This window comes from Rhinolophus sinicus, linkage group LG13 (assembly GCF_036562045.2).
Source record: "Rhinolophus sinicus isolate RSC01 linkage group LG13, ASM3656204v1, whole genome shotgun sequence".
NCBI lineage: Eukaryota > Metazoa > Chordata > Mammalia > Chiroptera > Rhinolophidae > Rhinolophus > Rhinolophus sinicus.
In genome coordinates, this window is record NC_133762.1 from 28,032,476 (window position 1) to 28,045,348 (window position 12,873).

Sequence of the window (12,873 nt, forward strand, 5' to 3'; positions counted from 1 at the left end):
GTAGTGTGATCTTCTTATAAATGTGTAAGAGATAATTAAATGAAGCCAATAAACCATTTCTTTTATATACTTAACAAATATATTTTCCAAGTGTTTTTTATTTGATTTTTTTTGTTGTTGTCTGAAAGTAAGGTTTTAAATTTTTCTAGAGTAAAATTCAGCAGTCATTTCTTTTATGGTTTTACAGCTTGCCATCCTTACCCATAGATTAAATGAGAAACTTATTTTATGTTTTCTCTGGGTACTTGATGGTTTACTGTTAAAATGCTAAATCAAGAGTCTATATGAAATTTGTGTTATAACGTGTATGAACAAGAAAAATAATCTTCCCACTCTCCCCCATTGCCTCTAGTTTCCTTACATGATTTCCTGACTGCCCCTTTTCTCCCCTCCCCCAACATGGAAATTTCCCCTTCATCATACTCTAAATTCTAATGAATTCTTGGGTTTGTACCTGTTCTTCTGAAGAGCCAGAGGCAACCTTTTGAATATTATATTAATATTATAAATATGCATGTCTTGTGGGAAGTACTCTGATTGTTTTTAAGTCCTGGCTGTTATCCTAGGGTTGTTCTTCTTCCAGATGAAATTTAGATGTGTTCTGTTAGGTAAAACGAAATAAAAGAAAAAGTAAAGAAACCACATCACTCAAATTATTGATATTTTGAAATTTTGTTAAAGAATGTTGAGTCTTCCCGTCTAGGAAAACAAGACATGTCTTCATTCACATCTGTAATGTCACACAGTAGAATGTTATAGTTTCTTTTGTGTAAGTTCTGTCCAATTGTTGTTAACCTAGTCCTAGAAACTGAATGCTACTGTGAATGGAGCTTATTTCCTATTTCTATCATTGGCATAAGAAAAACAATTGATATAAAAGTATATTGACCTGCACATTATCTTACTCATAGGATCAAGGTTAATATTACCAAAAATGGCATCATGTATATGAAACTGATCTGGTGTGATTTACTGAGACAAACGTTACGTCTGTATGTTATGCCAAGAATTGTGTAACCTGAATCTAATTGTGAGGAAACAGTCAGACAAACATAAATGAAGTAACATGTTTTAAAACACCTAGCCTGTCCTCTTCAAAATTACTAAGACACAGAAAGGCTGAGGGACTAGATTAAAGGAGTCTAAATGATACAACAACTGGATGTAATGAATGAATTGGATCCTGGATGATGGGGAAAAAAAGGTATAAAGGATATTATTGTGAAATGGGGTAAATTTGAATATAGTCTACATATTTGATAATATATTAGTGTTCAATTTCTTGAATTTGATAATTGTGTAGTGGTTACATAAAAGAATGCCTTTGATCTTAGGCAATATATGCTAGTTTTAGGGGTGACAGTCTGTGTTTGCAACTTACCCTCACCATTGGAGAGTAAGAGAGAGAGGAGAAATTGAGAGAATGCAAACGTGGTAAAATATTAACAATTGGTAGATTTAAGAAAATAGACTATAGGTGCTCATTCAGAATGAATCATTCCTGCAACTTTTCTGTAAGTTTAAAAATTTTCAAAATGAAAATGTAAAAAGTAAGAAAATTATTAACTACATGTTTAATGAAAAGATCAAAGTAACACATTGAACTTTTAGGCCACTATTTTAATAAAAGTATCACCTCACATGGCCATTTCTGGGAGAGGAAATTATGAGTGCTTTTCTTTTCATCAAGTCTTCCTGTGATTTATGTGTACTTGCCCTTTTATCTACAATTTCAGTGTATTACTTTTGAAATCCCCCGTTTTGGGTGGAGATGGTGTGTGAGAAAAAAATTTCTGGGTGGTATTAACCTTTTACTATATTGCTGGGCTTTCTTTTCTAGTAGTTTAGTTCAGTTTTTAGTTTAGTTGAATTTTTATGTTTTCTTATGTGCAGTTGACATAAAGGGACACTGGTTGTAAGTGGAGTGGGGTTCAGATCCCTAATCCTGGGGTTACGAAGGAACCCGGGTTCCAAAGTAGAGATGACTGTGGACAACAAATCATCCAATTCACCAGATAAGGCAGGAACTCTTACGATAGTCCCTAAGGAAAGGGGCGCGCAGACTTATGGGAGACGGAGTCCTGAATTGGATGGAATTTGATGGATTGCGGGGAGAGCCCAGGGAAGTGGTCCTCACAACTCCTGCGCATGTGCAGTTCTCCCTCATTGTTCTCCCGCGCCCTTGTCTCCAGCTTCGCGGGGCAGATAACGCCCCGTGTACGCGTCGTTCGGTGACGGGGTCCCGCGTGGAGGATGTGCACTACAGGTGAGAGCCCAGTTTCGAGGGTTGCTTTGCCAGGCTGGGGGTAGGTTTGCCCACACCTGGTGGAAGCAAAAACTTGCGCAAATCCCACGCGGGCTGACCCCGTAGCCCTTGTTCGGCGTTTGCCCCTAGAGAAAGCCCAGTGACAGAGGACCTGGGCTGCGGACCTGCAAGTTCCACGAGGAGGATAAGGGCATGGGTCTTTGGTCAGAATCAAGTGCGCTGAGAAAAAAGGCACCCAAATGCTAAAGAACTGTTCCCAGAAGCACCTCGAATTTGCATGTGCCGTGACCAACCATTCATTAGCTAGTCAAAGCCACGCCACCAGCCGGGAGGAGAATGGATTCCAGTCTCTGGCGGTACCGCCCTGAACGCCCGAGCTCGTCTGCTCTCGGGAGAATGAGTTCTTACAACATTTGTTACATGCCGGCAGGCTAAGGGCAGGTGGTGGGTCTGCGGGATAGCAGGCTGATTTACGAACCCGAGTTGTAACTAAGGAGTTCAAATTCTAGCTCTGCCACTGAGCCTCCCCACAGGCAAAATGATGAGCCTGTAAGACGCAGTGTCTCCATCTGTAAATTGAAGTTATTCCTAAAACCTGCCTCCAGGTTGTTCTGCGGATGGGATGCGATAGCACCTGTAAAGCACTGAGCACAGGTCCTGACGTTCACTTCGCACCTGGGAAATGTTAGCTGCCTTTCTCACTGTTCTTTTCATTAAGTATATTTGTTCTCAAAGACTCCCTGTAAAGTCGGTATTAACAATCTCATTTTAACCAAGACTCTGGAGGGGAGTCTCAGCGCCAGTGATTGAAGGATCTGGGCGCAAACCTCTCAGGTTTATTCCCAAGCCCCACGTAGGGCCTTGCCCAGCACTAGGCAGAGTGGCACATCCCTTAGAGCCCCGAGGAGGAACCTGGAGTGTACAGGACTGAGTCTTCCTTACAGGCTCTTAGAGATTTCTCGGTATCTGTTCAGAACCCGCAGGTTACTGCAGAAGTGAGGCTTCTAGACTCTTCCTTGTCCATCTGCCCTGTGCCCTCAGCAGGTTGCAGACTCCCAAGCCAGATTTTCTGGCAGCGGTTCTCAAGCATACATCAGAGTCACTTGGAGGGCTTGTTAACATCTGACAGCTGGCTGGGCCCACTCCCAGAGGTTCTGTTCCGACTCAGTGGGTCTGGGGAGGGGCCTGAGAACTTACATTTCTGTCAAGTTCCCGGGTGACGCTGCTGCTGCTGCTGCTGGTGTGGGTACCATACTGTGAAAACTGTTGTAGGGGATGGTGAATTCCAAGAGACAGTTGGGACCTGGACCAAAGATTCCAGTGATTTTAATTTGCCCCCTCCAGCCTGGTGCAATTTCCCTGGGTCACACAGCTCTTGTGAGGAAAGAAGGTGGGCACACCTGGGAGGGCCCCACCACAGCTGCAGGGCAGAGATCTGAGAAACAAGTAGGTTTTATATTTGCTCGCTCAGAGGCAGTTTCTGGCCCTTCTGCCCTGAGTAACATCACCACATCAGAGATTGTCAAGAACCGCCAGTCAGTGGAGGGACAACTTTCAGAAGAGAGAGGTTAGCTTGGTTGAGAGTGGTGGGCAAGAGGCAGGCTTCGTGGGAAGAGGAAATCCTATGGACAGTTGAGGAGGACATGGCCTGGGAGGAAGGCCAGGGAAACGCTAGCTCCACTCCTTCTGGAAACTTCTCCCCAGACTCTTCATTTTCTAGTCCCTTTTCCAGGATTCTGCACCACCCTTAAACCACACCCATCACCACATTTGGAACTTAGGGATATGCTACCCGCCCCCCATTCCTGCTTTTATTGGAGTGTAGGAAGGGTTTTGAGGGGTTATAGAATCCTGCCTCTTTTTAAAAGTGAACAATATGGAACCTGAGGGAGTAATCAGCATAGAGTTAAGTACAAAGTTTCTGGAGCCCACCTGTCAGGATTCAAACAAAGCCCAGCTCTACCATATTACTTTAACTTTCTTCCCCTCAATTTCTTCATCTATAAAATGGGCGTAATAATAGTACCGACATCTTGCTTTATTTTAAGGAATAAATGAAGTGATATATGTCAAGTACTTAGAACAATGGCTGTTATATAGTAAGCGCTATACCAGTGTCAGTATCACTAATGTTATTATACCTGGATTAGTATCTAGTTTACATTAATCATTAATGGCAGAACCAAAAGGAGCACCAAAGCCCCCAACTCTCAAACCACTGTTCTGGCCACCATGTCTCAGTTAAGTCAAAACAAGTTTCTTAATAAAAAGTCTCTAGAGACACTTCAACCGAAGGATAGCAAATCCCTTTAAAAAAAAAAAAAAAAACTTCCTTAAAGCACACCATCCCTGTTGTTAGAGGTTCCTATTAATTCTTTAACCTCAAGGAGTTAAAAATATAAATAAAAAATAAATCCTATCAGGTTTTTGTTACATGATTTTTACATTTTCTTAACGGAAATATTCAAAATATACAAAAGGAAATAATATAATGACTCCTGTATATTTATCACAGCTTCAGCAATTTTCAACATATGGACCATTTATTTCATCTGTGCTCCCGCCACCCCCTAACACACACACACACACACACACACACACACACACACATTCCCATTTCCACCTTCCTCTACTGGATTAAAGTAAACCCGAGACATCAAAACATTCAGAATATAATATGTTTGATAATGGATTGAAGGCATGGCGTGTTGTCCTTGCTATGCTCTGATTTGTGTGACCAAGTCTTCCTTAGCTGGACTCTGTCTTGTTTTATATTTGTCTGCTATTAACTCTACGGAGGCTATACATTGTAAGAAGCCAATAAGAAAAAAAGATTTACTTTCCCCCCCAAAAAAACTTGCTTCTCTTAGCTCCCCATGGTTATACGATGGTTACAAGAGTCCCCTCGGCATACCTGCCCTTTCCGAAGGGTCTCCCACCTTGTGGCCATTGTCAGCTGGTATGTATGGATTTCTAGGTGCTTTCAGGACCTTCCAGGTAGACCATAGTTCTCACGATGCCTTTGCTCCTTTCTTTCTCCAGCTCCGCCTTCGCCGGTCTCTAAACTTTTCCAGGAGCAGGAGAAAATGAACATATCCCAGGTGAGTTGTTATACTTATTACCAGTTTGTTTTTTCGGTGAAACCTAAGCGTTCTTTTGCGTTTTTAGTAACCATGCTTTCTTGTCAATTGTTTTTCTTCATTTTTTTCATTTCCTGATTTTTTTCCTGCGTTATCATCTTACTTCCCTTTTCCCTCTTCCAGTGGTTGTGAAGCTCTACATAGTCTTTTTCCTCTATTATTGATTACCTTTGATGTGTTTAACACAGAGGTAAACATTTTTCTATCAGCAGCATCAGGAATTGTTTTTTTTGTTTGTTTTTTTACAATTTTTTTTATTAGTTTCAGGTGCACAAAACAAAGTAATACTTAGACGTTTATCATTAGGAATTGTTTTTATAGTATCATCTAAATAAGATCTATGCCTCCCTCGTCTCCATTTTTGTGGAAATCAACTAACGCTTTTCTTTTTCACTTTCTTTTTACATAATAAATTTTACTTCAGGAATTCTTTGTTAACAACTGCCTCACACTTTCTAGCTACTTGGACAATAACTACTGAAATTTCAGCATACATTGTCTTGTTATTTTTGCTGTCCCAAGTTTGAAGATAAAGTGACAAAATTATAATAGTTGGGCAGTTACAATATACCTACAATTTCCAGCTGCTTTTACATTTCAGTCACTGTTAAATTCTTTACCTGGATGTAATAACTCCAGTGTACTTGTCACAGCTTCAACAATTTTCAACATACAGACCATTTCATTTGGTCTGTACTTCTCCCTGCCCCAATGGGAGACCCCAAACCCAAGTCCACCCATTGTTGGTTGTTAGTTATCATCTGCTGTGTCCCAACTTGCCCAAGAACTTGGAATGGGAGACCTTTTAGGCATAGGGTTGCCAGATAAGACACAGGGCATGTAAAATGAACTATATCTTGCATGGGACACACTTATACTAAAAACTTACTCGTTGTTTATCTGAAGTTCACATTTAACTGGGTGCCCTGTATTTTGTATTTACTGAATCTGGCAACCCTCCTTAGGTAGAAAGAGGGTTTGAAGTACCCTATACGGACCATTAGGACTGGCAGTCCTAGCTCATCCCGAGGGCCAGACCTTCTCTGTCGTCAGTGGCTGATTGTATTACCCATTCCAGGTGGCCTGTGGTTGAACTGGCGTGGCCTGCTGTAGCTTTACCCTCAGCTCCTCTTCCAGAGTTCAGGAATTCTCACGCTTGCTTCCCACAATATGTAGCTTTGTCAAGAAATGTAAAACTTTGCCTACCTACCTTTTATAAATAACTTTAAAAGAAAGCGTTTCCTGTTGAGTTAGCCCCATGTCTGTAAATCACCCACTTGCAGCCCTTCTCTGGTTTTATGAGGAACCAATTCTTCAGCGCTCTTCTGTTTGTCCACCACAATTTCCATATGTCATGTCTTCTTTCTCAGGTTCTGCTGAGTTTTAATAGAGGCCTCTGGAATATTTCACAGAATGGCTGTGATTGTGTGCCGTCTGAATCTGGGGATCTGAAAGTGCCTTTACTCTGCCCCGTTACATGAGTGATTGACAGGTTATAGGATTTTGCTTTGAGATGCTTTTCCTTCAGAGTATTATGAGAAAAGAGCATCTCTATTATCTCCTGGCATTTGGAGAGACTGGGGAAAAGTCGTGTGGCAGTTTGATTCTCATTTTTTCATAAATAACCTGTTTTATTTTTCCTTCTTGCAAGTTTTTCTTTATCCTTGGGTTTCAAATGTTTCACCAGGCAGTGTCTGGTTATTTGTTCTTTTCTCAGGCTGCCTACGTGGTAATTGGATGGGTTCTCTTAAGATGAAGACTCTTGTGCTCTGGGATGTTTTCAGTTATTTCTGTGATTCTTTTCCTCCCCTCTAGCCTCTTTGTTCTTGTCATCCAGAAATCCCATTAGACTGTCAGTGCCTCTCCCAATCGGCCGTCTGGGTTTTGTTACTTTTCTTTCATTTCCATTTTTCTGTTTTTGTTCTATGTGGTGAGAGATTTGCTCATTTATGTAGTCATTTTGTTTTCAAGCCTTCTCTTGAGAGTTTTGCTTATTTGTTTTCATAAGTCGGCAACAAAATATTTAGTATCTGTGGGTTTTTCCTTTTTTTCTCAACCAGCTCTTCTCACTTTATGGAAGTAAGACTCTTCCATCAATTTAAGGACACCGAACGTGATTCTCTTCAATAGCTGAATTAAACTTGTTTTCATGGTCTTCAGTCTACTCGCTTTGGTACTTATCCTTTGGGTTGTTGCTTTTTATTGACATTAAATTTGTTTAACAGTCTTCAAGCCTGTTCTTGAGGCTTATTTTTCAGATTATTGTTTTTCCTCCTCCCTCTGGGCCCGCTTCTGTTTTCTGTGTGAACAGAAAGGTAAAAACTTCATTACATCAATATAGGTAGCTGATGTGTGTTTACTTGGCAGTGCAGAGGTGTTTCCTGGGCAAGCTTTGCCCTTGAATGGATGGACTGACGTGGGTGCTCACGTGAATTGTTGGGAGATGTGTACAGACAGGCTTCTCTTTAGGCTGTGCAGAGGGGAGCGAAGCACGAGGGGACCCCTCTTTCCCCTGCCAAAGGGGGCAGTGCCTTACCTAATGGCAGAGAGTGTCAGTTTATTTCCTTAGCATTGCCTTAAAAGAAAAGCTGAGACCATCTCAAGATACTAAGTACAGTACGATGCTACTCTGCTGGGTTGCAGAGTTCACACAGACCCCTGGAGAGAAGTCCCTGTTTTGTTTTAGGGACCATTCTCCTGAGTGTTAACTCTCAGCCAACCCCTGTGGAAGGGGGTACGGGACCCCCTAAGGAGTACAGCGTACTTGTGTTACTCAGTGCTTCCACTGTCCCCCTGCCACTCTATATCTTCCAGAAACTAGTCAGAATTTCTCACTTGCTGACTCTTGCCCAACGCTCCACTGCTCTGATAAACGTGTTAGTGTTTGGATGTCTCTCCCTGCTCCAGTTTTGGAAGCAAAGGAGATAAATGGGTGTGCCCAGTCCATTGTGTCGCATTACGAGTCACTTATCCTTGAAATTGTCACCACCAGTGACTCTTGAGCCTCCTTTTCATTTGTTTGACAGCTGCTCATTGAGCACCACTGGGGATCAGGACTATTCTAGATGCTGCAGACACAGCTGCTAACTTCCGGTTCTGGGTCCCTGTTGGTCACCAGGGCCTACTGTCCTTCGGCTGCTGTCCCTCAGGTTCTGTCCTTGGTTTCCATGCTCTTTGTGAACAAGTTCCCTATTTAGATGGTTTCAGCTACCACTGAAACACTCCTGATTTCCAAGTGTATCCTTATACGAGAGCTCTCCCCTGAGTTCCAAGATACTGTAACCAGCTGTCACCGGGACGTCTCCACCTGTATGTGTCACCGATGCCTTAAGTGTAGCGTGTTTGAGATTCAGCTCTCTCCTGCCCACCCTATTCCTTCTCCTGTTCTGTCAGTCTCAGAATACGGCACCAGCATTGACCCAGCTGCGCTTGCAGATAACCTGGCGGTAATGCTCCATTTTCCCTTCACTTCATACCCAGTTGCTGATTAACTCCACTTACAATGAGCTCCCACTTCTAAATCCTTTTGCTACTACATTAAAATAGGTGGTCATTTCTTATGAGTCTACGACCTTCCTCTCGGACTTCCCTCGCAAACAGCTTTCTCAGCCGCAACACCATAGATATTTGGGGCCAGATAATTCTTGGTTGTAGAGGCTGTGCTGTGCATTGTGGGATGGTGAGCTGCGTCTCTGGACTCACCAGCACCCTCTGGATTCACTACCAGTGGCACCCTTTCCTCGCTTGTGACAACCCAAAATGTCTCCAGACATTGCCACATGCCCCCTGGCAGGCAGAATCATGTCTGATTGAGAACCACGGCTTTCAAGCACTCTCCACTCTGCTTCTGGAGCATTACTTTCAAAATATAAAGCTGATCACGTCCCTTACTTATAGGTCCCCAGTGTCCTCAGAAGTAATCTTCAAAGTAGGGGTGTCCACCCCAGACAACTGCGTAATCAAGTCATGTACGGTGTGTAAAGAAAGGATTAGAATGCCCTTTTATGTTTCTTTTGTATCTAAAAAAAATGAGAAAATTAAGCTTTACTTTTGGTGTCTGGCTGAAGAGTCATATACAGTAGTGTAATTTCTAGTAAATACACTGAGGGATACTCAGAAATTCTTACTGATGGGGTGACTAAATATTTGAAGTCCACTAGCCTACAGGAGAGAAATTCTCGGTGTCTGACCACTAAATACCTCTGTTGTTCTTTATCTCACCAAAGCCCCCAACCTTTTCTGTCACACGGTACTACTTGCAATTCCCTTAATTGAATGTGATTTTAATGTTTCTATCCCTTTGCTTATATTGTTGCCCATGCTCACAGAAAACTCACTGTTGATATGCAATCTAATCTTTATCTCCTCAGTGAAGCATAACCTTGAAAAACAAAGAGCTGCTCCCCTTTGTAACCTTGCTCTACTTTGCACACACTTTATTTCATGGCTCCCATAATTCATTATTGCATGTGTATGTCTATGTAAAATGTCTCCTCGTAGGTCTGTAACCTTAAAAACAGGACCAGTGCCTTCATTGCCTTAGCGTCCTCCAAAACTAGAACATGTTGTAGGCATGCAGAGGAACTCAAATTGTTTTATGAATTAATAAATAACTGTAGAGGCCGAGTACTTCTGTTATGGTTTCTGTTTCTCCCGCAAAGTACAACATGAAGGAAGGTCCACAGACAGCCTTTGTAATATTTCCTGGTAAACTCTTAGCAGTGAACACAGTAGGATTAGTTCCCATATGTATTTCCCATGCGATTGGTCTTGAGCTCTTTGGATTAAGCAGGATTGGACTATTGCAGGGGTCGGTGTTGTTTGAGGACATAGCTGTGGACTTCACCCCAAAGGAGTGGCAGCTGCTGGACTCTGCTCAGAGGCACCTGTACAGGGACGTGATGCTGGAGAGCTACAGACACCTGGTGTCCCTGGGTAAGCACAGCTTCCCATGCAACTCGCAATGGCACGCATGCCCCATCTTAGGAAGCAAATCATTATAGAGTGTCATGAGTTTTAGGCTTGAGATTGTGGCTTCAGAGGTTGTTTTAAGGAACTTGAAAGAATGTTGTGTTCTTACCTCCCTAGTGAAAGGGTCTTTGATGGGGGCCCCATTGTTGTACAGCTTCTAAAACTCCTCCCTTCTGATTCTTCAAAGGGCCTGAACTCTAAGCAACGTGGCCACAGCCATGTCATTTCTCGTAACAGGGCACTGTGTCACCAAACCTGAGCTGATACTCAAGCTGGAGCAAGGAGAAGAAGCGTGGATCTTAGAGAGAGAACTCCCAAGTCAGCGCCACCCAGGTGAGTTAATGAGATGAGACAGAGGCGGCTGGTGGGAACTGAATCCCAAGTGCCCAGTTCAGGGCTTGGGATCTGGGGAATGGGTTTCAGAAACCTCTTTTTGAGGCTCAAGGCTTCTCGACATGACTAAAGACAGATGACCTCCATGCCTTAAATAGTAACCGCCAAATATATAATTTTTAACTTTCATATATAATTCTTTTGTTTTCTGTGGAACATTTGTAGAGATATTTGCTTGGTTTTTGTAGAATCCAATTGCAACTTCCCTCATCCTAGAACTTTATTTCTCTGTTTTTTTTCTGTTCAATAATAGCCTTTGTTCACCTTCCCTCCAGGACCAAACGCTCTGTAGATATGCATTTATTGATACATTATTTTATTCAACAATATTATTTATTTATTTATTTATTTACTTGGGGGAATGGTGTGTTTTTCCAGGACCCATCAGTTGCAAGTCAAGTCATTATTTTTTCAACCTAGTTGTGGAGGGTGCAGCTCACTGGCCCATGTGGGAATCGAACTGGCAACGTTGGTGTTATGAGCACTGCACTCTAACCAACTGAGCCTATCGGCCGCCCCCAACAATATTTATTAAGTGCCTGCCATGCACCAGTCACATAATAAGCACAAAGGATACAAAAGCAAAGTCTCCTATCAGTAGATCCAGTTAGCAAATAAATACATACTGTGTCTGGTAGTAATTAGCATTGTGAAAAGCTAAAGTCAGGTGAAGAGGAGAGAGAGTGACAGGGAGTGATGTTTTGGAAGGGAAGTCAGGGAAGGCCTCTTTGAGGAGGTGAACATTTGAACAAAAAACGTGGAATGGAGTTTAGAATGAAGGGGTGGCGTGAGCCATGAGTTATCAGAGACAGCAAGTTCCAAGCCTCTGAGACGGGGGTGGACCTGGTGGAATCAGGGAAGAGCACGGAAGTCAGGACCAAAGAGGGTTTCCTGAGGAGAAAGGTGCAAACGATGGCAGAGACTTAGCTGGGGGGAGAACTTTACAGGCCTGGTAAAGACTGAATTCTACGCTCAGTGAGATAATAGATAAGAGAGGAAGTCAAGGACCCCACCCTTAAGCACTCCATTTGGAGGTCAGGAAGACACAAGATTCTAGCAAGAGAGACTGAGAAGAAGGACCCAGTATGTAGGGACAGAGCCAGGAGACAGTGGTATTCCAGAAGCCACGTGAACGAAGTGTTTCTAGAAGAAAGGAGTGAGTTCCACTATGCAGATGCAAATGTGAAGTTGGCATTGTCCCTCCTTTTCCTGGAAATCATCCAAACGCCACAAGGAAAGTAAAAAAAAAAAAAAAAGTCAGCTCTATATTTATTGTAGGTTGAAGGCAGCTGAAATACCAAATGTGAAAACAAAAAGAAACAAAACAAAAAATGGTGGAAAAACTGCCAAAAGAAATGGAAATCTGCCTTAATTATGAAAGTAGAAGTAGAGAGAAAGCACCATATAAACTAGTGCTTAGGAAATAGTCTCAGAACATATTGTACAGACACTATTTACTTGCAATATTTACCACAAAGGGGACTTAAAATGGTGAAGAGATTTTTTAAATAATGGAAAGTAGCATTACCCTGAAGGATGCTTAGGTTCTGGGTAGAGCTAAGAATGGAATGTGCTAACTCAGCGAAGAACGTGAGAGTGAGTCTGTGGTTGAAAATGCACAAGGTATGGAATTAAACACCCTGGTTTGGTGGGAGCTGACAATATTGTAGACTTGTGGGGTGATCGTTTGAACATGCATTGTGAATTTAGGTGCAAGAAACTAGTATAAACATTCAATATCAAATTTTCCTTGCTAGCATCTTGACTCTGGTTTATCTGCCACAGAAAAGTCATCAGTTTTTAAGCTTACAGTTGATGTTATTGCATAAAATGAGACTAGCAGAGGATAATAAGAATCGCCCATAGCCAAACATTTTAAAGACAAAAATTAATAAAGGCTCTAGGACCAAGTTGAATAGCCAGGTGCTTGAGTTCTCATAGAAAGAGAAATCAGAGAAGACAAAACATGATATAAAAGTAGAATTTAAAAATTAGTATCGTGACAAGACACAATCAGTTGGTAAAATAAGTCGACAGACTCAAAGTGGGGAAAGTGGGGTTGTCAGGACAGGTTACTATTGATTAACCTACTAGATCAAATGA

At 42.1% G+C, this 12,873-nt stretch overlaps 1 protein-coding gene across 7 annotated transcripts in view; it reads left to right on the top strand.

Moving 5' to 3' along the window:
* ZNF334 (zinc finger protein 334) overlaps positions 1-12,873 on the top strand; it is a 52,964-nt gene that overhangs the window by 30,328 nt on the left and 9,763 nt on the right. For 4 of the 7 annotated variants that reach the window (XM_074317303.1, XM_074317306.1, XM_074317304.1 and 1 more), the window contains 3 exons: positions 5,309-5,367; positions 10,215-10,341; positions 10,615-10,710. In XM_074317303.1, coding sequence (XP_074173404.1) covers positions 5,353-5,367; positions 10,215-10,341; positions 10,615-10,710 — 238 coding nt within the window. In that variant the 5' untranslated portion in view covers positions 5,309-5,352. Of the gene's footprint in view, positions 1-1,665; positions 2,267-5,308; positions 5,368-10,211; positions 10,342-10,564; positions 10,711-12,873 lie in introns of those variants that run through there. The other 3 variants (XM_074317302.1, XM_074317308.1, XM_074317307.1) reach the window with 2 other exon arrangements.